This window comes from Mesoplodon mirus (assembly GCF_964341445.2).
Source record: "Mesoplodon mirus genome assembly, chromosome: 15".
NCBI lineage: Eukaryota > Metazoa > Chordata > Mammalia > Artiodactyla > Ziphiidae > Mesoplodon > Mesoplodon mirus.
The window spans coordinates 15,514,229-15,540,746 of NC_138991.1; the positions used below are offsets into that span (position 1 = coordinate 15,514,229).

The window sequence follows — 26,518 nt, forward strand, 5'->3', positions numbered from 1 at the left end:
GCCACCAGGGAAGCCCCTGATGCTAAAATTTACATGGAAGAATAATGATATAAATTTCAAGAGTAATCTGTATTGAAAGAAAAATAAAAAGGGGAAGGGAAATTTATTTTTGATAGATGGTCAAGGAAGGCCTGAGAAGGTAACAGGACCAAAGATCTGAATGGAGGGAGAAAGCAACTCTTTCAGATGGAAGGAATAAAATTAGATGACTATAGTTCATACTGTAAACTAAAAAAAAATTCCTGATATATTAAATAAAGTCCTAAATGTGAACAGTAAAACTTTATAACCTTTCAAAAAAAAAAATAGGAGACTGTTTCTAAGACATTTGGGTAGGAAAGAATTTCTTTTTTTAATTGAAATATTGTCAACATACAATATTATGTTAGCTTCAGGTGTATTACATAATGATTTGACATTTGCATACATTATGAATAAGTCTAGTAAATATCTATCACCATACAAAGTTATTACAATATTATTAAGAATTTCTTGGTTACCAAAGGGAAAAGGTAGGGAGGAGGGATAAATTAGGAGTTTGGGATTAACATATACACACTACTATACATAAAATAATCAACAAGGACCTACTGTATAGCACAGGAAACTCTACTCAATATTCTGTAATAATCTATACGGGAAAAGAATCTGTAAAAGAATAGATATATGTATAATTGAATCACTTTGCCGTACACCTGAAACTAACACAACATTGTAAGTCAACTATACTCCAATATAAAACAAAAAATTTTTATATATATTATTAAGAATTCTTAAAGAAGGCACAAAAAACATACGGTATAAGAAAATTCAGACGAATGTGACTTCATGAAAACAAAAGTTGCTTTCTTAGAAAATATCCTGAAAAATTAAAAGCCCAAGTCACAAGCTGGGAGAAAATATTTACAATGCACATAACTAATAAAAAATTAGTATCCAACATATAAAGAACCACTGCAAACCAATAACAAAAAAAGAAAGAAAAAGAAAAGGAAAAGGGCAAAGGCTACTTGCAAAGCAAGCATCAGACTTGTATAGTCAATATGGAAATAAATTAAATGAAAACTAAAGAGGCTACACAAGAAAAGCTATAAACTGTCATCGTTAATGTTTATTTTGATACATAAAATAACTTTTCCCAAGTCAGTTCTGCACAATAATTTTAAGTTTTATTTTTTTTAATGTATTCAATTACTTTGTTAGGGCCATTTTAACTGATGATAGGTTCGAAACTATATGCGTGGTACCACGCTGCAGAAAGAAAACATCAGTTCTGGTTAAGGTCTACTGAAAAATCTGGGAAGAGAAAGTAAAAGTTTAAACTATTTTGAGATGTTCTAACCGACTTCAGTCTTATTTGAACTTTGCCAAGTATGAGGTATCCAATCTACCTAAAATAAAGACATTGCCCTAGTGTTGCTGTGGTTACTTAAAATAGATGTTAAAATATAAATAAATAACAGTCTTGATCTAGAATGAAGCCTTCCATAGAAAGGGGATTTGTGGACACAAGTGGGAACACCATTTAAACTCATAACCTATTACAGAGCTCCCTCTGCCGGCCCAGAGAAAGTACAAGGACCCTGACACTGACACAGAACCTCTCCAGTCACTCAGGAATGTGCCCTTCGAATAGCGAGGGCAAAGTTCTTCTACGGTCCTTATGCAAAAAACCCCAGTGACACAGACAAACAGGAGAAGCCTTCCAAAATCCCCAAACTGATATTTTATCCAGACATGGGTTTTCAAAGTAGTGTGGACAATGGTTTACCTCTATGGTTCTGACAGGTGTTCTTGGGGTCTCTCATAAAGCAATCAAATCACACCCCACTCTAACCCTCCCTCCAACTGCAATCTGATTCTTTATGGTAGATTCAGATATACACAACCAAAACATACTCCCTTAGATGTAACAGAATCATCAGAGGCAGGTTTCCCTTTGAAAACCTTGTGCCCTTTGTGTCTGGAAATCCTGGGCAGACACAGAGCGAGGCTAGGTACTCAAACAACCAGCAAGGGACACTGCAAGCTGAGACTTGCCATCAGATGCCCTTGTAACATGAGCCTTGGTCCTGTCCCTTAACAACTTAATAAAGGGGCTCTGCTGAGGAGCAGGATAATATAATGGTTAAGAGCATGAGCTTTGAAATCAAACGTATTTGGCTTCAGGTCTTGGCTCTTCTGTTACTCACTACGTAATCACGAGCAAGTTACTTAGTCTCTTTGCAATTCAGTTTCTGCTTCTGTAAAAGGCCGGGGGTGGGCTGTGAAAACACCACACATCACGGTTGTAATGATTAAAATATATGAAATGCTTATAAAGGATTAAGCACTGCACCTGGTAGATATTAAGTGCCTAATCATTAATGATTATTATTAACAGTTATAATGTCTATCCTCTTGGGTATAATAAATAATTTATATATAAAAAACAATTGTTTGACATGTACACACTGCTATATTTAAAATGGATAACCAACAAGGACCTACTGTATAGCACAGGGAACTCTGCTCAATATTATGTAACAACCTAAATGGGAAGAGAATTCGAAAAAGAATAGATACATATATACGTTAAAAAAAAAAGAAAAAAAAAACTGTTTCTTAAAAAGAAAAAAAAAAGATATCTTTGGAATCCCCTCAAAAGCCAGCACCAGTCTTACCATGAATTTTCATGGGTTTTATATTATGGATCTAATGCCCATTAACATAAGGGTAGGCTTCCAGAACAAATCAGAAGTTCAGTAGAATGAAAAGACCATAGACTGTGGAGTTCTTTGAATTCCCAGCTCCCGCGTACTAGCCATGTGACCATAGCAAATGTTAGCCACTGAAAAAATCGCAATGTCTGGGTCAAACAGCTGATTAGACATGGCTCAAAAAGGAATTATAGAATTAGAAGATGAATCCAGGGCTAACACCCAGAAAGTGGCACAGAGAGATTTTAAAAAAATGGAAAATATAAAGGAGAAATTGCTGTAAAGGGAAGAAACTAAGGATACTGATAGCTGCTATTAATCCTTGTGGAAGGTAAACTGGTACAAACCTTCTGGAGGACAATATGGCAATACCTGCACATTAAATTGTTCAAACACTTCTGGAAATTTTTCCTAGGAAACATTAAAAGGAAGGCAAAATTTATATGTAGGATGTTCCCTGCAGAGTTATTTGTACTAGTGAAAAACTGGAAACAACCAAAATGCCCAGCAATGGGTAAATGACCAAAAAACACTGTTAAGTGTGATAAATATAAAAAGGACTATGGGGCCTCCCTGGTGGCGCAGTGGTTGAGAGTCCGCCTGCCGATGCAGGGGATACAGGTTCGTGCCCCGGTCCGGGAGGATCCTATATGCTGCGGAGCGGCTGGGCCCGTGAGCCATGGCCGCTGGGCCTGCGCATCCGGAGCCTGTGCTCCGCAACGGGAGAGGGCACAACAGTGAGAGGCCAGCGTACCGCAAAAAAAAAAAAAAAAAAAAAAGGACTATGCAACAACATGAAAAATATATATGCTTATTCAGTAGAAATTAATCAGAAATTAGAATATCTAAGCAAATTATTACCATATAGGAACTATACAGGCATATGGTCAAGAACAGGAGTTCTTTGCTGGAGTGAGAGGACTTAGGGGTGAACTACTTTCTTTTGTAATAGTGCATTAACACTGTTGTAATACTGTTGGTATAAATAATTTTTAATACAGTAAATGAGAAAAGAGGCATTTGAAATATCTAATTTTTCTAAGGTACTAGGTGAAACCCTATTTATTTTCACAAAACTGTAGAAACTTCAGTTCTATATTAGTCATGAGTTATATAATTTTTATAAACAATTAGAGCTACAAGGGACAAGGAAAATAAAGAAGATTAATAACTCTTTATTTTTATTGATTAAGGCACTGAGGCCCATACAAGGAAAGAGAATTGTCCAATGTAACACAGATAGTTATTATCTAAGCCAAGCTTGGTCAGATAGTCTCCTTTAAATGTTTAGAAATCAATATGAAGAAGTAGTCTAATGTCTGAGATCTGCTTTAAATTAATTCAGTTTGTTATTCTCTTTGGCGGAGAGCTGAAATATGATGGGCAGTGAGTTATTTCTGAAACTGGTTGTATGTCCATAGGGGTCATGATATTATTCTGTGTAACTGTATATATTTTCATTTTCCATAATGAAAAGTTTCAATAGCTCCTAAAATAATGAGTAAAGATCTCAGAATTAAGTGGCAAATCTATCTAACTTGTGACTCAAAACTGAATTACAAGACCTGAAACAAATTTTGAACTAAGTTTATTTAACGTCACTTAGCTGTGACTGTTGAGGTTTTTAAATGGGTTTTTCCCTCATGACTATAATAAAAGACGCATGTTTCTCATTAGACATGCTGAAACTATCCAAGCTCAGAAACTGAACAAACAACCCACTGAATTAATGAGCACTTAAAATATGAAAACTACATGTGGAACAAAATTAATTCTTTAAATTTAAAAAGGTGGATTTTCCATAACACGTACATGCACAACACATGTTAATGGGTCAGCCTAGTTATATTACACAGGGATTATAAACATCTGCATAATTAAAGCCCTTAAAACAAGGAGAAGATATAGCATTCTGAGTCAACGAAAAGAAGTCAGCAGCTCACTGCTGCAAAAAAACCTTCCTAACAAATCACACGGGATAGCTACTTAAAAGAGCAAAAGAAAAAATAAATTTAGTACGTATCATTCACTCAATAATTTACGTAACACCAAATCTTGAGTCCAGGGGATGAAACATACTGTAAGAACACATTTTCGATAAGAATTTAAAGAGAGACTAGCAGGGAGTGACAATGTTTTAATAAACTCTTTGTAAATATCCATTTTTAAGGCCATAAAAAACAGTGCAAGGAGGAAGAAGGGAGAAAAAAAGGATTCTTAAGGCAATGCAGAATTCAAAGTCCTAATTTACAGGATACACTATGATATCGGCAGTATTTTTGGTGGGATTTTTTCTCTGATAATAACTCTAGAAAATAATTTGGAAAATAAATAAAATTTAAAATACCTATAATCCCATTATCTACTTTTAATATTTGGTTTATTTTTCCCTGGCCTTTTGATTGGTTTTTTCAGTCCTTTTTCTATGCACATATTAACATGTTAATTTATCTTTTTACTTTTGTAAAGCTAGAATATAATTTCTCTATATCTTCAATTATTTTCTTGGGCCAAATTCCTAGAAGTGGAATTTACTGAATGAAAGGTTTGAATTTTTTAAATTCTTGATATGCACTACATTCTGGAAAAGTTAGATCAATTTACACATCCATCAGCAGTATTACTACTCTTTCACCATTTGTATAATTCTGACCTGAAGCCAAACACAGATGATGAGCCTTGGCCCCAAAATAGAAAAAAGAAAACAAGAAAAACTGTTCCCTTCAAAAACAAAGGGTTGATTATAAATACACAGACCTGGAAGGTGAAAATTCAAGAGGGCTGCCTGAGATCTAAAGCCCTGGAACGGTGTGTTCTAGCTGCAATAAACCAGCTGCAGTTGCCCTGAACTCACTGCCACTTGGACTTTGTGGACACGGCTCCCTCTGCTGGAACATCTCCACCCACCCTACTCACTGCCAACCTTCCTGCCTTTTTCCTCCAGGAATTTGTCAGTAATCCCAGCCTAAATTAAATATTTTTCCACTCTGCTTCACCAACACCCTCAGATTACCTCTGTTTTAAAGCCCATTTCATATGCTGAAGTGTAATTAAATGGTCTGTCCCACAGACTAGACAGTGACTTCCTTCAGGGCAAGGACTGTTTCTTCATTCCCTGCAGTATCCTCAGCATCTAGCAAAGTACTTGGGATACTGAAGAGAAATTTATTGAATGAATTAATCAATCACAAAGCAGTAGTACGTCTAAAGCAGTGGTTAAAGAACTTTTTCTGTCTGTAAATGATCAGACAGTAAACATTTCAGGCTTTGGGGGCCACATGGTCTCAGTCACAACTGCTCAGCTCTGCCTTTGTAGTGCAAAAGCAGTCATAGACAATAGCAAATGAATGGACATGGCTGTGTTCCAATAAAACTTTATTGCTAAAACCAGGTGTCAGGCCAGATTTGGCCTGTGGACCATAGTTTGCCAATCAGTCCCTGGTTTCGAGGAAGAAACTCTAAATTTTAAAAAAGGAAGGAAAATATTACTTATATGTGGAATCTAAAAAAATGGTACAAATGAACTTATTTACCAAACAGAAATAGTCACAGATATAGAAAACAAACTTATGGTTACCAAGGAGGAAAGGAGGGGGGAGGGATAAATTGGGAGATTGGGATTGACATATACACACTGTATATAAAATAGATAACTAATAAGGATCTACTGTATAGCCCAGGGAACTCTTCTCAATACTCTGTAATGACCTATATGGGAAAAGAATCTAAAAAAGCATGGTTATATGTATAGGTATAACTGATTCACAGCAGAAATTAACACAACATTGTAAATCAACTATATGCCAATAAAAATTAATTAAAAATAAACTAAAAGAAAAAAGGAAAGAAAAAAAAGATGATGAAAAGATCATAGAGACTTAATGCTTTAAACCTACGCAAAGCTCAGACTAAATTGTACATTTAGAACTCAATTATTATTACCATTTTGTACTCCCAAATTCCTTTTCTCCATGACTTGGTCTGTAATGCACAGAGTAAAGGGAAAGGAAACAACTGAAGGGAGAGGAGAGGATGGCCCTCTTCAACGGGAACTGAGCACCGGTGTTAGGCCTCAGTCATAGGCCAAGTAAAAATCATCATCAGTATAAGAAGAGCAGCAGAGGTGGGTTTACACTAGAAGGAACTGGATGGGACTCTTCAACTTGTACATTCATCCTTAACAGATTGACTGAGAATTGGTAAGTCTGGTTTAGACACACAGAGTACCGTGAAAACAGACTGAAGATAATATGTATGATAAATAGCTCAGAATTTCACTGCACTTTGAATTATGCATCAAAACAACGTGTGTGCTACGTAGAAGTAAAATGTATAATAATGAAAGCACAAAGGAGAGGAGGGAGAAGCAAAAGAAGATACGCAAATGACCAAGAAATACATGAAAATATGCTCAAAAGCATTAGTCATTAGGAAAATGTAAATTAAAACCACTATGAAATACCACTACACACCTACTAGGTCATCTACATTTACAAAGCCTGCCCATACCAAGTGCTGGCCCAGATGTAGAACCACTGGAACTATCATACATTGATCTAGGCAATATAAATTAAACAGTCACGTAATCACTTAAATCAATAACAATCACTATAAATTAAACAAAAATAAAATAAACCATCACTTTGGAAAAAAGAAACAAAAAACAAATGCATGTGCTCACCTCCACAGATCAAGGAAAAGAAGGAAAAAGTGACAACATTCAATGAGAGAATGGCCGTTCAGGTTTGAAAGTCAGTCCCTTCTTGTTGTTGATGCTTTCCTGCCTCTGATTCCACATGCCGGCTTTCTCCCTCCCCGAACCCTCCACTGCTGTCCCAACCCTCCAACACTCTTACTCCTTTGATTGTGACAAGAGACAGGAGCTTCAAGACTGAGTCCACGTGGACCATGAGAATCTGCTCTCTCTGGAATGTGCATGATCTGCCTGCGAAGTTAGTCTGTTTAATCAGAGCCTTACTTTTCATAGTGCCTTCCTCTTCCTCCTCCTCTGAGTTGATCACCATGGTGCCCAGCTGAGATGGCAATGTGTCTTCATGTTCGATCATAGTATTGGCCCCGTCACTCATGGTGCTGGCTACTCGGACGGTGCCCATCTCGTCCCCCGCTGCTCGGACCATCGTGCCAGAATCCAGTTCATCCTCCTCCTGGAAAAGGACGAAATCTCAAATGAGGGCTAATTTGATCAAAAGATTAAGTTTTCTGTCTGTATAGCTGATTCACTTTGTTGTGGAGCGGAAGCTGACACACCATTTGAAGCAATTATACTCCAATTAAAAATAGAGATTGAGTTTTCTGAATTACTCTTACTCATCTTGGTGCAAATATTTCTGGATTTGATGCTTACTTGGGTTCTAAACCTGACTTGTAGAACCGAGAGCACTCTTTTTTAATTGAACTATAATTGATGTACAATATTATATATGTTACAGGTGTAAAAGACATTGGGTCACGATTTTTAAAGGTTATACTCCATTGACAGTACTCTTATTCAACCAAAGAAGATCAATACATATGTAAAGTCTACATATTTAGTACGGATCCTAGACTCCCCAGAAGGGCCTGGGAAAATCCAGTCTCAGACCTGAGTATTCTCTTTCCCGAATAAAAAGTTAAACTGAAGAAAAGATATGGAGGCAAAAGAATAAAATGTGGAAGTGTCTGAGGAAGCACGGGGAGATGAACAGACACAGACCCAGCAAGCCTCTAGCAAGCCCTAGTCCCAGACAGGACACGGTCAGCAAGAAGAGCCTCCAGTTCCAGGTGGAACCCACATCTCCAACTCATCTTACCTGGCTGGCAATCATGAAATAACAAGCCCTGATGCCCGAGGCCCACCACAACGCCTGCCACTGCCACTCACTGAGTTTTCTTCATCGTCCTGGTCCACCTCCCGCTGCTGGGCTTCCTGGCGTTTCAGCTTCACGTCCATGGCTTCGTTAATTAAATCCCGCAGTATGGACACTCCTTTGGCACTCTTGACAAATGGGTGCTTAGCAAGAAAGTTGAAGACGGTTTATATGGCACCAGTGCCAAGACACTGCCTGGCACACCGTAGGCACTTGACAATCTTTGTTGAATCAATCAGTGAATCTAATCTTTCTCTTTATGCTTTGGACTACAGCTAACCCACACTTGCTTTATAACGGTGAGCAGGTGCATGCAGGCTTGGCCCATCTTTTCTGGCTTGGCTGGAATGTTTCCTCCACTTCTCTCTACCAACTCTGGAGATTCTTAACAGGCTGGCATTGCCCCCTAGAGGAAGTTCTGTAAACATCTTGGGAGCTTGTTGCTACAATGTTTGGAGAACACAAACTACATGAGACATAGGAAAGGGGGCAGGGACACAAGTAATCCCGTAACGTGTGGAACAGTCCTACACAACAACGAACCATAGCACATTCTCCATATCTTTAAAATGTCTCAGAGTACATATACACTTTGATAAATAATGTTGATGAACTTCTTTAAGAGATAAGCGAAAAGTCTAGTAATTTGGGAGGTGATTCTGGAGAGGGGGCTTAAGCGGAATAAAGACATTGTTTAGAAATCACTGAATAGTTTACTCCTCCTGCTTGTTCTTTCTATTCAATGTCCTATAGCATTTCCAACTATGTATTTAGGTAAAAAGGATTTTAGTGCCAAAGTGTAGTTACTACATAAATACTAAAACTGGTCACTAATATGTAACAGATGTAGGCCCCAATATTATTCAATCTGCAAAGATACTTGAAACGCAGGGATATTGCTGACTTTCCTTCACAGAAATAGCTTAAAGTTTTTAATGTTAATACCATCTTATATTTTTGTTGTCTGCCTTTGTAACACAGTAAGAAATCTATACTGTGAAAGTTACATGTGGAAACTCTTTTTTTGGGGGGCGGGGGAGCATTGCCTATTGTTTTCCAAACTTATTCTGACATTGCCCTCAGTGTTTATCTGTAATCCATTCTCTGTTCCCCAGCACCCACCAGAGGATATGGGCTCCAAGGTCTTTGCAAGGACCCAAGAAGCAGAGAGTATACCTCAACGTGTGGTATGATCGAAATACAGAAGATATCTTGTCCATAAAGCTGCATCAGTACCCCATCCAGGCAGGAAAAGAATTTGCCACTGCTCTTGGAAATAAGACCCAGCTCGTTTGCAAGAATATCGTATTTCCTTGTTCTCTCCACTGGGCAAGTCTATAAGATCATTTCCCTCCTCTTATCATATATAAATGAGTCTGCCCTGTTATTACTTAACATTAGATTTCTGTTAGCGTCCATACACTCATTTTCCTGTGTTTCTTGAATGGAATGGTTTCTGTTCTTCTTACTGATCTTAAATCTAAACTCATTCATGATGCTAGATACAGTTGTCTCATTACTTCATTATGTCTATAAATTGAAAAGCTAGAGCATTTCTATACTGACATTTGTATTATTATAAATTATTATTCTTATATTTCTCCATCACAGCACCAACATTACCCTGATTCTGATTTTAGCATCTATGAGTTTCATTCCAAAAGGATTATAAATATTATATAAATGTTAAAAAAATATGTATTGGTTATAAAAAGGGGACATTGGATCTGACATGACTGAAAACCATTGGCCTAGCTCAGTAATAATAGCAGGTATTTGCCAAATCCATTATATACTATCTTTAATATGTGTAAAGCATTGTTCAAAGTCATACATATTATATCACTTAATCTTCACAACCAACATATGGGGCAGGTACTTAATCTCCACTGTATAGATAAGAAAACTAAAGTAACAAAGAGGTTATATTACTTGCCCAAGGTCACAGAGCTAGCAAACAGGGAGCTATGATTCAAACCCCAGGACAGGCTCCAGAATCCAAGCTCCTAACTATTAAGCATACTGCCTGCCAAACCCCACCCATCCTTCAAGGCCCAAGCACACAGGTTACCTCCTCCAGGAAAGCAGTCCTGGTATCTTTAGTCCAAAGTGGCCTCTTTCCACCCTGAGCTACAACAGCACCTACCATTGATCCCAGTTCTCTGTCAGAACTGGGTATCTTTAATGGCACTCCTGCTTTGGGATCAAAAAGACTTAGGTTCTAATCCTGGCTTCGCTGTTTACCAGCTGAGTGGCTCTAAATGAGTTAACCTCTCTAAATCTTCATTTTCTCACCTATAAAAGTAAATTAATACCCCTCTCTCACAGGGTGTATGTGATGATTAAATGGCACAACACGCAAAGTATCTAGCACACAGTAGGTGCTCAATAAATGTCAGTTCCTGTTCTCTAATCCCATAGAGCCCTGTATTTTCTTATTATCTTGTTCAATGATTTAACTTTATTCCCTATGCCTTTTCTAAGCAGTTACGTTCAAAGGGAATATTTTATATCTCTTTACCATCTCCATGTAGGTGGGTTAACAGCATCTTTGGGTCGGCCTGTGAATGAAACAGGAAGAGGCAGCACCCCAGGGTGATTCATACCTGTAGGAGTTGAGTGGCCGTGGCTCTCTGCTCAGGGCTCTTTATGAGACACTGCTTCACAAAATCCATGAAGCCATCTGACCACAGTTCTGGCTTTCGGAATGTGGGAGGTGGGTTGGTAGGAATCATGAAGATTGCCTAGTTTAAAAAAAAAAATTTGTCAAAATAAAAGTGATGCTCCAATAAAAATATGACTGGAAATACATTTGGAGTTTTATAAAATGATTTTTCTCTTCTCCACTACAAGCACATCCAAATTACAACAAAAATCCAGGTATCTCAAAGTAGATCACTATAACAAATATAATAATAGTGAAAATGTTTGAAATATTGCGAGAATTACCAAAATGTGACACAGAGACACAAAGTGAGCAAATGCTGTTGGAAAAATGGCGCTGATAGGGACTTCCCTAGTGGTCCTGTGGTTAAGGATCTGCCTTCCAATGCAGGGGACGTGGATTTGGTCCCTGGTCAGGGAACTAAGATCCCACATGCCACAACTACTGAGCCCGCGTGCTCTAGGGCTGCGTGTCACAACTAGAGAGAAGCCCGCACGCTGCAACGAAGAGCCCACATGCTGCAACTAAGACCCAACTCAGCCAAACAAATAAATTAATTAATTTTTTAAAATAGTCTTTAAAAAAAAGAAAAAGAAAAATGGCACTGATAGACTTTCTTAACACAGGGTTGTCACAAACCTTCAATTTGTCAAAAACTCAATAGAGTGAAGCACAATGAAATGAGGTATGTCTGTATTATTTATTGAGTTTCCAATAAAAGAGGTACAGTTTTTTAAAAACATAAACTCTTGGGGCTTCCCTGGTGGCACAGTGGTTGAGAGTCTGCCTGCTAATGCAGGGGACACGGGTTCGAGCCCTGGTCTGGGAGGATCCCACATGCCGCGGAGCAACTAGGCCCGTGAGCCACAACTACTGAGTCTGCGCGTCTGGAGCCTGTGCTCCGCAACAAGAGAGGCCGCGATAGTGAGAGGCCCGCGCACCGCGATGAAGAGTGGCCCTGCTCGCCGCAACTAGAGAAAGCCCTCGCACAGAAACGAAGACCCAACACAGCCAAAAATAAATAAATTAATTAATAAATTAATTTTAAAAACCCAAAAAACAAAACAAAAAACATAAAACTCTTTGCAATAATCAGCTTAAATTATATTCTTTAAATCTAAAAATATAACGAGTAAATCTTCCCACCCTTCTCCACTTCTGCCCCCCCAAAAAGACAGGAGCTTATCTTTGGGCACATGCATACTTTTTAAAAAACTGGGGGCTTCCCTGGTGGCGCCATGGTTAAGAATCCACCTGCCAATGCAGGGGACAGGGGTTCAAGCCCTGGTCCGGGAAGAGCCCACATGCCATGGAGCAACTAAGCCCATGTGCCACAACTACTGAGCCTGTGCTCTAGAGCCCATGAGCCACAACTAATGAGCCCACGTGCCACAACTACTGAAGCCCACGTGCCTAGAGCCTTTGCTCCGCAACAAGAGAAGCCACTGAAATCAGAAGCCCGCGCACTGCAACAAAGAGTAGCCCCCGCTCACTGCAACTAGAGAAAGCCCGTGCACATCAACAAAGACCCAATGCAGCCATAAATAAATAAATAAATAAATAAAATTTAAATAAATAAATAAATAAATGTTAAGTCTATTAATAGAAGGACTACTTAATCAGAAGAGAGGAGGGGCTGAGTTGGGCAGTATGGAGAGGACTACGGAGCCGCTGAAGAAGGTAGGGTCAAAGTCTTATAACAGTGCTATCATGAGGGGTTCTGGGGTGGGGAAAGCCTGGCAACTGCTTAGCGTAGCTACACTGAAGGAGTTTCAATGGAGACTGAACCTATGGGCCCTTCAGACCCTAAAAGTGGATGGAAGTTGGAGACTACAGAGCCTCCAGAACTTACACATGTAAATACCTATAAGGGCCAGGCAGGAAAAAGACAACAAATGAATCAGACTGGGTGTCAGTGACATGAGTTTAAAAAAATAGTCTACTTTCCTCTTAATACTACTATAAAAAACATTAGAGAAAACACTGCAGTAAGTGATACTTGGCGAATAGGGAATCGTGGAGACTGATAAAGTGGAAAGACCATGCCCCGTATAAAGGAGAGGACTGCTGCTCAGCTCCAGTTAGTGTTGTTATGTTAAAATGTGAGCACCTGAACTATTAAAAACATACACACTGTACACGTCAACCACGCATTTCCTGGCCCACGTCCTACCAGAGGGCTATTAATACACAACCTCTAGAATGGAGAGGGGTGGATTACACTTGACTTCATTAGTGACTACAACTAGTGGAAGTGTATCATCATCTGGAGTCTAGACTGACACTTATCAATTATTTACAATTAATTCATTTATTGTTTGGTACCCAACCAAGTAAGTCATTTAACTAAGTTTCTAATGATCACCGGTAACTAACCACCCCACTGGTTTTCTGTCCATTTCCTTACCCTCATAGGATGGATATCGGCATATGGGGGCTTTCCTTCAGCCATTTCTATGGCTGTTATTCCCAACGACCAGATGTCTGCCACACAGTTGTACCCAATTTCCTGAATCACTTCTGGAGCCATCCAAAATGGTGTTCCTATCACTGTATTTCGCTTGGCCATGGTATCCTAAAATAGAAAGGAGAGAGATCAACACTAAGCAATAAAACTGTTGAGAAAGAGAGTCCCTTTCAGCAATAAGAAATGTCTTAGACTTGAAATACAATCACAAACCATACTCAAGCATGATTGATCAAGCAAGTCACAAAAGAAATTCAAATGACATAGAAACAGAAAAGATTCTCAATCAATTATTAAAACACAAAAAATAATCAATCGAGGGCTTCCCAGATGGTGCAGTGGTTGAGAGTCCGCCTGCCGATGCAGGGGACACGGGTTCATGCCTCGGTCCGGGAGGATCCCACATGCCGCGGAGCGGCTGGGCCCGTGAGCCACGGCCGCTGAACCTGCGCGTCCGGAGCCTGTGCTCCGCAACGGGAGAGGCCGCAACGGGAGAGGCCACAACAGTGAGAGGCCCGCATATCGCAAAAAAATAAAAAATAAAAGAAATAAAAAATAATCAATCGAGCTTCCCTGGTGGCGCAGTGGTTGAGAATCTGCCTGCTAATGCAGGGGACATGGGTTTGAGCCCTGGTCTGGGAAGATCCCACATGCCACGGAGCAACTGGGCCCGTGAGCCACAACTACTGAGCCTGCGCGTCTGGAGCCTGTGCTCCGTAGCAAGAGGCCGCGATAGTGAGAGGCCCGCGCACCGCGATGAAGAGTGGCCCCCGCTTGCCACAGCTAGAGAAAGCCCTCGCACAGAAACGAAGACCCAACACAGCCAAAAATAAATAAATAAATTTAAAAAATAATAATCAATCAATTAATGAAACACTAAAATGAGATTGATTACTAATGACTATTGCTGATAATAGCATAGATTAAAATACAGGCACTAAAATACAATGTTATAGGAGCATAAACTGATACAATGTTTTAGTATGCAACTTGGTGATATTTATTAACTTTATATGTCCAGATCCTTTGATTCAAATCTATTTCTAGAAATGTGTCCTATATGTAAGTACCCCAAGATATATGCACAAGTACTGTAGAAATATTTGTAATAGAAGGGGGGGGGAGAAAAAAAGGAAACAACACAAATAACCAACTAAAGGAAGTAAGTTAAATATAATACATATCCATACAATGAAAAAAAAAGGACCTAGGTACACTTTTCTGACATGGAAAAAATGTACAAGACACATTGTGAAGCAAAAAACTTATGTTCAAAATTATATATAATACAGCCTTGTCTTTGTAAAAGAAAAACAATGATCAGAACAACAATAAAACAACAACCAATAATAATAAACATTGTTGTTATATGGATAGAAAAAAAAATCTCCAAGTAATATACACCAAACTATTAACAAGAGTCATATCTAGAAGACAGAATTACAAAAGACTTTTACTTTCCATCCCGTATACTTCTGTAACACTCAGCTGGATTATGTGAGTGTGTATTACATGTGCAATCAGGAAATTTTTAAAAGAGAAAATTTTAAAAAGAGAAAATATGTGTGTACATATAGTACATATGTGATTTTCTTTTTTATAATATATATATATTTATATAATATTATACTGTATATATATAGTCTTACTTTGGGGCTTAAATAATATATGAATATAGTACACATGGGCAAATAACTACTTGCATACTTTCCCAGAATAGCAAGGCCCTATGAAAGAGAACCTTTCTAGAATTCCTGTGTTTTAGGAAGAGAAGGATTTTAAACAGAACTAAATAGACAACAGGACTTCCCATCATCATCACCCATGTTCCTTCTAAAATGTCTATCACTTAAGTTAGGTTATGCCAGTCAGGAGCAAACAACAGGTAATATTTTTAAATTGATCTCACTTTGTCAGTCCTATGTAAAAAATTAACAAAGGAACTAACTTACTGCTTAAGTCATTTCCTTTCCTCTGAAACTTCAAATTTGCACCATTCAAGTGGTGACAGTCAATGTTGTTGTCAAGGTTTATTTCCAATTAGAAATGGATATCTGGATAACTAAACGTTTTTTGAACATTAAGAGTAATAAGTAGATACTAACCTAACTAGATCTGTATTACAAAGTTATATTAGTATAGTAGCATAGCAATGGAAAATATTAAGTCCAGAAACAGATTATGGTATACAAACACACACACACACCCCTATATGTATATAAATGTATAATTTAAAGATATAATTAAAACGTCATTTTTAAATCAGCAAGCAAAGGATAGATTATGGGGGGAAAAAAGCACTGGGCAATTGTCTATTCATTTGTAAGATTCTACACTTAAATTCCTACCTTATGCTTTCACCAAAGTAAGTTCAAATAGGATGAAAATTTAAATATAAAGAACAAAAAGTACTAAAGGAAAGTATAGATGAATAGCTATACAATGTTGAAGCAGAAAAGGACTTTTAAAGCATAACATCATGAAGATGGCAATATTTTCCAAATTGATTTACGATTCAACACAACCTCAACACACTTCAATTCAATCCCAACCAAAATCTCAATGACGTCCCACTGTTTGTGCTTTTACTGTCATATCCAAAAAATCACTGCCAAGACCAATGCCAAGGAGCATTTTCCCTATGTTTTCTTCTAGGAGTTTTTGGGTTTCAGGCCTCATATTTAGGTTTTTAATCCATTTTGAGTTAATTTTTGTGAGTGGTATAAGAAAGGGGTCCAGTTTCATTTTTTTGCATATGAATATCTAGTTTTCCCAAGATCATTTATTGGAGAGACCATCTTTTCCCACTGAGCATTCTTGGCTCTGTTGTCAAATATTAGTTGACCGTATAAACATGAGTTTATTTCTGGGCTCTTGATTCTGTTCCGTTGGTCTACATGTCTATTTTTATGCCAATACCATACTGTTTTCATTACTTTAGCTTTGTAATAGAGTTTGCAATCAAGAAGTGTGAAACCTCCAGCTTTGTTCTCCTTTCTCAAGACTGCTTTGGTTATTTGGGGCCTTTTGTGGTTCCATATGAATTTTAAGATTGTTATTTTCTATTTCTGTGAAAAAAGTCTCAGTTACTAAATGCAATTGATATTTTAAATTGTAGTATCTTTTACACAGCACCAGGAGATTTTTTTTCAATTTGGTTTCCTTATTAAGATTGTAATTTAGATAATACTGTTTAGTACTGTTTACTTATGTGCTAACAACAAAATCTTTGGAAGAGCCCACAAATCACAGTATGGAATAAATTCCTAAGTTTTTTAAAATATCAAAGCAATTTTTGTGCTGCTGTAATACCTATGAAACTCCCTAATATGTTCCAGGCAGATTTAAAATTTTTAAAAATAAAACCTGTATATAATACCAGCTCTAAACAAACTATATATATGTATGTATTTTTCTACTACCCAAGACAAATGACAGATAACATTTTTGCAAATTTTAGTATATATCTGTCCAGAACTCCTACTATTTTTATACACATATTTCACACATATTATCTGATTTTACAGAATCAGAGAATTTTAGACTTCCTGTTTTAAAACAAGGTTTATTTCATTGCCATGCACTACTGAGGTAGGAGGAAAATCAAGAGTCTGTATTTTGGAACCAAATGAGGAGAGTGTTTTCAGTAAACCCAACTGCTACCTGGAGGCTGAATGAGATGACATTCTGTCTTACTCAAGGAAAGCCATTTAGATTTAATTCTTCTTCCTTTTATAAATATGATGATGTAGCCCAACAGAATTTAAACTTCTACTCCATTATTTCCTGTTTTAGTTTTTATCTTTATCAAAGCTAAACAAAGTTAAACTATCGGACCTGAACTCCAGGAAAGGATCTAAAATAACCTACCAGCTCCTTTGTAACCTATTGGTACATTTTTAAATTTTTTACAACTCAATTATATCAAATATTATATTTTAAAATAAATAAATAAAAGGAACTCCTTCTCAAGAAAGACCTGAAAGTTACCTACACAAGCAACATTTTTACTTACTGTAAGTTGACCTGCTACCCCAAAATCTGCAAGTTTGGCATGACCTTCTGTATTTAGCAAAATATTTCCTGCCTTGATATCTCGGTGTATTTTTCTCATAAAATGAAGGTATTCCAGTCCCTTAAGTGTTGACTGTAATATTGTAGCTATTTCATCTTCTGTTAACTGAAAAAAGAATGAGAAGTTAAAATTCTTATATTTCCAGCCCAGATCTCTCCCCAAATATCAGATTCATATATTTGCCCACACAACACCTCCAAATGAATACCTAACAAGCATCATAAGCATAACATGTCAAAATCAAATTCTTTATTTTTACCACCACCCTATCCCTTTCTTTACCACCCACTCACCTACTCTACTCTTCCCATGGTCTTCTCTCTCTCAGTAAAAGGCAATTTCATTCTTCCAGTTGCTCTGGCCAAAAACCTTGAGGTCATCCTTGGCTCTTCTCTATCTTCAAAATATATGCAACTATATCCTCTGTAATCACCCAGATCCAAGCCACCATAATGCCCTGCCAGAACTATTCTAATAATCTCCTAAATGGTCTCACTGCTTCTGCCCTTGAGCCTTTACATTGTATTTTCCACACAGCAGCCATAATGAACCGTTTAAAATATAAGCCATACCTGCTCAAAATCGTCCAGTGGCTTTCTAAGTCACCCAGAATTAAAGCCAGTCCTCACCAAGGTCTTACCTTATCTGGCTCCCAGCTACCTTCATCTTCTATCACCTTCTACCTTGCCCATCCTGTTTCAGCCACATAGGCTACCCTGCTATTCCTTGAACACTCTAAACACACTACCACTTCTGGGCCTTTTTATCTGTTCTCTCTGCCTGCAGTGCCCTTCAACTAGATTTCTGGATGAGTTGGTCCCTTACTTCACTGTCTCTGCCCAAATGTCACCTCATCAGAAAATCAGAGAGGCCTTCGCTAGCTCCCTCCATTCCTAGACCATTCTCTATCCCCTTATCCTAATTATTGGTCGTTGCAGCATTATCACCATCTGACATACTATACATTATCTGTATACCTATTTATGTGATGTCTTCCCTATTAGAAACATAAGCTCCATTTAAAAATGTCTTTGATTTGCTTACTATTGAATCCCTAGCACCAACAAAGCCACATAGCACACTGTAGGTCCTGAAAAAATATTTGCTGAATGATGATAAGTAAACGTAAGCAAGAATGAGGCAGACTAACAGAATATCTGATCAGTGCAATGCTGACTTTGTGCTGATCCAACCCCAGTCCTAAACAAACTCAATCAACAGACTCTCAATCAGTCCCTTCTGACAAACAACTCATATTTAGAAGGGAATGTGCTGTGGTGCAAAAAATATGCAATTTAGGATTAGAAAGACCTAGTTTTTACTCTTGGCTCTACTTTCTAGTTGTGTGACTTCAGCAAGTTATCTAATGTCTCTTAGTCTCAGTTGCTCCATCTATAAAATAGGCAAATCACCTTTCTTCAAGATCGTCATGAAAATCAAATGATATAGTAAGGCATGTAAGAATCCATGTTGTTTAATAACTATTACAGAATCAATCAATCAATCACCAAATATGTAATAAGCATCTATTATGAGCCAGGCACTATGCTAATAATATTAAAAATAACTAAAAATATTAAGCATTTCATCTATGCTACGCACTACTTTTATAATCTCACTGAATCCTTATAAAAATCGAATGAGGGGCTTCCCCGGTGGCACAGTAGTTGAGAATCTGCCTGCCAAAGCAGGGGACATGGGTTCGATCCCTGGTCCGGGAAGATCCCACATGCCGCGGAGTAACTAAGCTCGTGTGCCACAACTACTGAGCCTGTGCTCTAGGGCCCGTGAGCCACAACTATGAGCCCGTGTGCCACAACTACTGAAGCCCGCGTGCCTAGAGTCCGTGCTCCACAATGAGAAGTCACTGCATTGAGAAGCCTGTGCACCGCAACGAAGAGTAGCCCCCACTCGCCACAACTAGAGAAAGCCCAGGTGCAGCAACGAAGACCCAACACAGCCAAAAAAAAAAAAAAAAATCGAATGAGGTAGGTACTATTATTATCATCACCGTTTTATAGATAATGAAGGTGAAGCACAGACAAGTAATTTGTGCCAAAGGTCACAGAGCTAATAAATGACAGAGCTTTCATTAAGATGCAAGCAAACACTACTGGCACAGTGGCAAGCAAGAATTTGGGGTACCTTCTGTGGCCAAAGAACAAAGTTCACGACTTACTAACTCTTTATTCTAACCAGCTGAGTTAATCAGTTAAGGTAGCACTACCCAACAGAAATATAATGTGAGCCACAAATATAACTTTTAATTTTCTAGTAGCCACACTTTAAAAAGAAAATGAAACAAGCAAAATTAATTTTCATTGTATATTTTACTTAACCATATTTATCCAAAAATATTATCATTCCAATATACCAAAAAGTTAAAAATTTTCTATGTTCTTTTTTTGGTAATAATATTTCAAAATCAGGTATTTTATATTACAGCACATTTAAATTCAGACTAACCACATTTCAAGTCGTAAATAACCACAGGGGTTAGCTATCAGGCTGGACAGTGCAGAGTTAAAACATTTCGCAAAATAATATGTAATAGTTAAAGATTAGCACTTAATAGTTAAAAATTACATGAATGTAATAAACTAATATTAAAACATCAAAAAACATCAAAAGCATCATTAAAATTAATTTTGGATTGTTTTAAAATACTTGAAACAAAATAACTTCATGCTGCATATAAGAAACCTTGGAACCCAATTTTTAATTCAATAAATTAATTATTGAAGCTTTGGGACTTCTTAACATATGTCTTACGTTAGGATATTACTCCTAGCTAAAGAACGTGCTGTTTAGTTAGACAAACATGCTAACTCTGAATAATGTAAATTAAGAAAATGATATAGTAGTATGGATAATCCAAGTTAAAACTGAGTTTTAAAACACTCCCACCTTATAATTTGTATAGCACCTCACAATTTGCAAAGTATTTTCACAAAATTAAACTAATTTTCAAAATTCTGCATATACTTAAAATAGGTACTATTATTCCTATTTTTCTTATTACAACAAAACAAAACACTAAAGGCTAAGGAAGTCCCTGCTTCTACTCTTATCCATTCACAGTCCACATAGAAGTTATCTTTTTATTTTTTATAGTTATATTTTTATTTTATATTTTTAAAAATGTATGATGTATAGTTGATTTACAATGTTAATTTCTGCTGTACAGCAAAGTGATTTAGTTATACATAGCCATACATTCTTTTTCATATTCTTTTCCATTATGGTTTAATCACAGGACATCAAATATATTCGGTTGGCCAAAAAGTTCGTTCAGGTTTTTCCATAACATCTTATGGAAAACCCAACCGAGGAGATTGTTTCAAGATGGCAGGGCAGAAGGACGTGTGCTCACTCCCTCCTGCGAGAGCACCAGAATCACAACTAACTGCTGAACAGTCACTGACAGGAAGACACTGGAACTCACCAAAAAAGATACCCCACATCCAAAGACAAAGGAGAAGCCACAATGAGACGGTAGCAGGGGCACAATCACAGTAAAATCAAATCCCATAACTGCTGGGTGGGTGACTCACAAACTGGAGAACGCTTATACCACAGAAGTCCACCCACTGGAGTGAAGGTTCTGAGCCCCACGTCTGGCTTCCCAACCTGCGGGTCTGGCAACGGGAGGAGGAATTCCTAGAGAGGCAGACTTTGAAGCCTAGCGGGATTTGATTGCAGGACTTTGACAGGACTGGGGGAAAAAGACTCCACTCTTGGAGCACACACACAAAGTAGTGTGCGCAGCAGGACTCAGAGGAAGGAGCAGTGACCCCACAGAGACTGAACCACACCTAACTGCTAGTGATGGAGGGTCTCCTGCAGAGGTGGGGGGGTGGCTGTGTCACACCATGAGGACAAGGACACTGGCAGCAGAAGTTCTGGGAAGTACTCCTTGGCGTGAGCCCTCCCAGAGCCCGCCATCAGCTCCACCAAAGAGCCAGGTAGGCTCCAGTATTGGGTTGCCTCACGCCAAACAACCAACAGGGAGAGAACCCAGCCCCACCCATCAGCAGACAAGCAGGTTAAAGTTTTAATGAGCTCTGCCCACCAGAGCAGCAGCCAGATCTACCCACCACCAGTCCCCCCCATCAGGAAAGTTGCACAAGCCTCTTAGATAGCCTCATCCACCAGAGGGCAGACAGCAGAAGCAAGAAGAACTACAACCCTGCAGCCTGTGGAACAAAAGTCACATTCACAGAAAGACAGACAAGATGAAAAGGCAGAAGGCTATGTACCAGATGAAGGAACAAGATAACACCCCAGAAAAACAACTAAATGAAGTGGAGATAGGCAACCTTCCAGAAAAAGATTCAGAATAATGATAGTGAAGATGATCCAGGACCTCGGAAAAAGAATGGAGGCAAAGATCGAGAAGATGCAAGAAATGTTTAACAAAGACCTAGAAGAATTAAAGAACAAACAAACAGAAATGAACAATACAATAACTGAAATGAAAAATACACTAGAAGGAATCAATAGCAGAATAACTGACACAGAAGAATGGATAAGTGACCTGGAAGACAGAATGGTGGAATTCACTGCTGCGGAACAGAATAAAGAAAAAAGAATGGAAAGAAATGAAGAGAGCCTAAGAGACCTCTGGGACAACATTAAACGCTACAACATTCGCATTATAGCGGTCCCAGAAGGAGAAGAGAGAGAGAAAGGACCCGAGAAAATATTTGAAGAGATTATAGTCGAAAACTTCCCTAACATGGGAAAGGAAGTAGCCACCTAAGTCCAGGAAGCGCAGAGAGTTCCATATAGGATAAACCCAAGGAGAAACACACCAAGACACATAGTAATCACACAGTAATCAAATTAACAAAAATTAAAGATAAAGAAAAATTATTGAAAGCAACAAGGGAAAAATGACAAATAACATACAGGGGAACTCCCATAAGGTTAACAGCTGATTTCTCAGCAGAAACTCTACAAGCCAGAAGGGAGTGGCATGATATATTTAAAGTGATGAAAGGGAAGAACCTACAACCAAGATTACTCTACCCAGCAAGGATCTCATTCAGATTCAATGGAGAAATCAAAAGCTTTACAGACAAGCAAAAGCTAAGAGAATTCAGCACCACCAAACCAGCTCTACAACAAATGCTAAAGGAACTTCTCTAAGTGGGAAACACAAGAGAAAAGGACCTACAAAAACAAACCCATAACAATTAAGAAAATGGTTAATAGGAACATACATATCGATAATTACCTTAAATGTAAATGGATTAAATGCTCCAACCAAAAGACACAGGCTCGCTGAATGGATACAAAAATAAGACCCATATATATGCTGTCTACAAGAGACCCACTTCAGACCTAGGGACACATACAGACTGAAGGTGAGGGGATGGAAAAACATATTCCATGCAAATGCAAATCAAAAGAAAGCTGGAGTAGCAATACTCATATCAGATAAAATAGACTTTAAAATAAAGAATGTTACAAAGGACAAGGGGTCAAGGGATCAATCCAAAAAGAAGATATAACAACTATATATGCACCCAACATAGGAGCACCTCAATACATAAGGCAACTGCTAACAGCTATAAAAGGGGAAATCAACAGCAACACAATAATAGTGGCTGACTTCAACACCTCACGTACACCAATGGACAGATCATCCAAACAGAAAATTAATAAGGAAACACAAGCTTTAAATGACAAAACAGGCCAGATCGATTCAATTGATATTTATAGGATACTGCATCCAAAAACAGCAGATTACACTTTCTTCTCAAGTGCACATGGAACATTCTCCAGGACAGATCACATCTTAGGTCACTAATCAAACCTCAGTAAATTAAGAAAACTGAAATCATATCAAGCATCTTTTCTGACCACAACACTATGAGATTAGAAATCAATTACAGGAAAAAAAATGTAAAAAACAAAAACACATGGAGGCTAAACAATACGTTACTAAATAACCAAGAGATCCCTGAAGAAATCAAAGAGGAAATCAAAAAATACCTAGAGACAAATGACAACGAAAACATGACAATCCAAAACCTATGGGATGCAGCAAAAGAAGTTAGTTATAAAAGCGAAGTTTATAGCAATACAAGCCTACCTCAAGAAACAAGAAAAATCTCAAATAAACAATCTAACATTACACCTAAAGGAACTAGAGAAAGAAGAACAAACAAAACCCAAAGTTAGCAGAAGGAAAGAAATCATAAAGATCAGAGCAGAAATAAATGAAATAGAAACAAAGAAAACAATAGCAAAGATCAATAAAACTAAAAGCTGGTTCTTTGAGAAGATAAAACAAAATTGATAAACCATTAGCCAGACTCATCAAGAAAAAGAAGGAGAGGACTCAAACCAATAAAATTAGAAATGAAAAAGGAGAAGTTACAACAGACACGGCAGAAATACAAAGCACCCTAAGGGACTACTACAAGCAACTCTATGCCAATAAAATGGACAACTTGGAAGAAATGGACAAATTCTTAGGAAGGTATAACCTTCCAACACTGAACCAGGAAGAAATAGAAAATATGAACAGACCAATCACAAGTAATGAAATTGAAACTGTGATTAAAAATCTTCTAACAAACAAAAGTCCAGGACCAGATGGCTTCACAGGTGAATTCTATCAAACATTTAGAGAAGAGCTAACACCCATCCTTCTCAAACTCTTCCAAAAAATTGCAAAGGAAGGAACACTCCCAAACTCATTCTATGAGGCCACCATCACCCTGATACCCAAACCAGATAAAGATACTACAAAAAAAGAAAATTACAGACCAATATCACTGATGACTATAGATGCAAAAATCCTCAACAGAATACTAGCAAACAGAATCCAACAACACATTAAAAGGATCATACACCATGATCAAGTGGGATTTATCCCAGGGATGCAAGGATTCTTCAATATACACAAATCAATCAATGTCATACACCATATTAACAAATTGAAGAATAACAACCATATGATCATCTCAATAAATGCAGAAAAAGCTTTTGACAAAATTCAACACCCATTTATGACAAAAACGCTCCAGAAAATGGACACAGAGGGAAACTACCTCAACATAATAAAGGCCATATAGGACAAACAAACAGCAAACATCATTCTCAATGGTGAAAAACTGAAAGCATTTCCTCTAAGATCAGGAACAAGACAAGGATGTCCACTCTTGCCACTATTACTCAACATAGTTTTGGAAGTCCTAGCCACGGCAATCAGAGAAGAAAAATAAACAAAAGGAATACAAACTGGAAAGGAAGGAGTAAAACTGCCACTGTTTGCAGATGACATGATACTATACATAGAGAATCCTAAAGATGCCACCAGAAAACTACTAGAGCTAATCAATGAATTTGGTAAAGTTACAGGACACAAAATTAATGCACAGAAATCTCTTGCATTCCTATACACCAATGATGAAAAATCTGAAAGAGAAATTAAGGAAACACTCCCATTTACCACTGCAACTAAAAGAATAAAATACCTAGGAATAAACCTACCTAGGGAGAGAAAAGACCTGTATGCAGAAAACTATAAGACACTGATGAAAGAAATTAAAGATGATACCAACAGATGGAGAGATATACCATGTTCTTGGATTGGAAGAATCAATATTGTGAAAATGACTATACTACCCAAAGCAATCTACAGATTCAATGCAATCCCTATCAAATTACCAGTGGCATTTTTTACAGAACTAGAACAAAAAATCTTAAAATCTGTATGGAGACACAAAAGACCCCAAATAGCCAAAGCAGTCTTGAGGGAAAAAAATGGAGCTGGAGGAATCAGACTCCCTGACTTCAGATTATACTACAAAGATACAGTAATCAAGACAATATGGTCCTGGCACAAAAACAGAAATATAGATCAATGGAACACCATAGAAAGCCCAGAGATAAACCTATGCACCTATGGTCAATTAATCTATGACAAAGGAGGCAAGGACATACAATGGAGAAAAGACAGTCTCTTCAATAAGTGGTGCTGGGAAAACTGGACAGCTACACATAAAAGAATGAAATTAGAACACTCCTTAACACCATACACAAAAATAAACTCAAAATGGATTAGAGACCTAAATGTAAGACCGGACACTATAAAACTCTTAGAGGAAAACATAGGAAGAACACTCTTTGACATAAATCACAGCAAGATCTTTTCTGATCCACCTCCTAGAGTAATGGAAATAAAAACAAAAATAAACAAATGGGACCTAATGATACTTAAAAGCTTTGGCACAGCAAAGGAAACCATAAACAAGACCAAAAGACAACCCTCAGAATGGGAGAAAATATTTGCAAACGAATCAACGGACAAAGGATTAATCTACAAAATATATAAACAGCTCATGCAGCTCAATATTAAAAAAACAAACAGGGCTTCTCTGGTGGCACAGTGGTTGAGAGTCTGCCTGCCGACGCAGGGAGCACGGGTTTGTGCCCTGGTCCGGGAAGATCCCACATGCTGCGGAGCGTCTGGGCCTGTGAGCCATGGCCGCTGAGCCTGCGCGTCTGGAGTCTGTGCTCCGCAACGGGAGAGGCCACACAGTGAGAGGCCCACATACGGCAAAAAACAAACAAACAAACAAACAAAAAAAAAAACCCAACCCAGGGCTTCCCTGGTGGCGCAGTGGTTGAGGGTCCGCCTGCCGATGCGGGGGACACGGGTTCGTGCCCCGGTCCGGGAAGATCCCGCATGCCGCGGAGCGGCTGGGCCCGTGAGCCACGGCCGCTGAG

The 26,518-nt window shown here is 38.1% G+C and overlaps 1 protein-coding gene across 1 annotated transcript in view; it reads right to left on the minus strand.

Moving 5' to 3' along the window:
• Nucleotides 1–26,518, minus strand: part of STK4 (serine/threonine kinase 4) — a 98,689-nt gene that overhangs the window by 55,300 nt on the left and 16,871 nt on the right. The window contains exons 5-9 of the mRNA XM_082645398.1: nt 17,714–17,878; nt 13,639–13,806; nt 11,173–11,310; nt 8,581–8,709; nt 7,678–7,864 (exon numbers count right to left, since the gene is read on the minus strand). Coding sequence (XP_082501524.1) covers nt 7,678–7,864; nt 8,581–8,709; nt 11,173–11,310; nt 13,639–13,806; nt 17,714–17,878 — 787 coding nt within the window. The remainder of the gene's footprint in view (nt 1–7,677; nt 7,865–8,580; nt 8,710–11,172; nt 11,311–13,638; nt 13,807–17,713; nt 17,879–26,518) is intronic.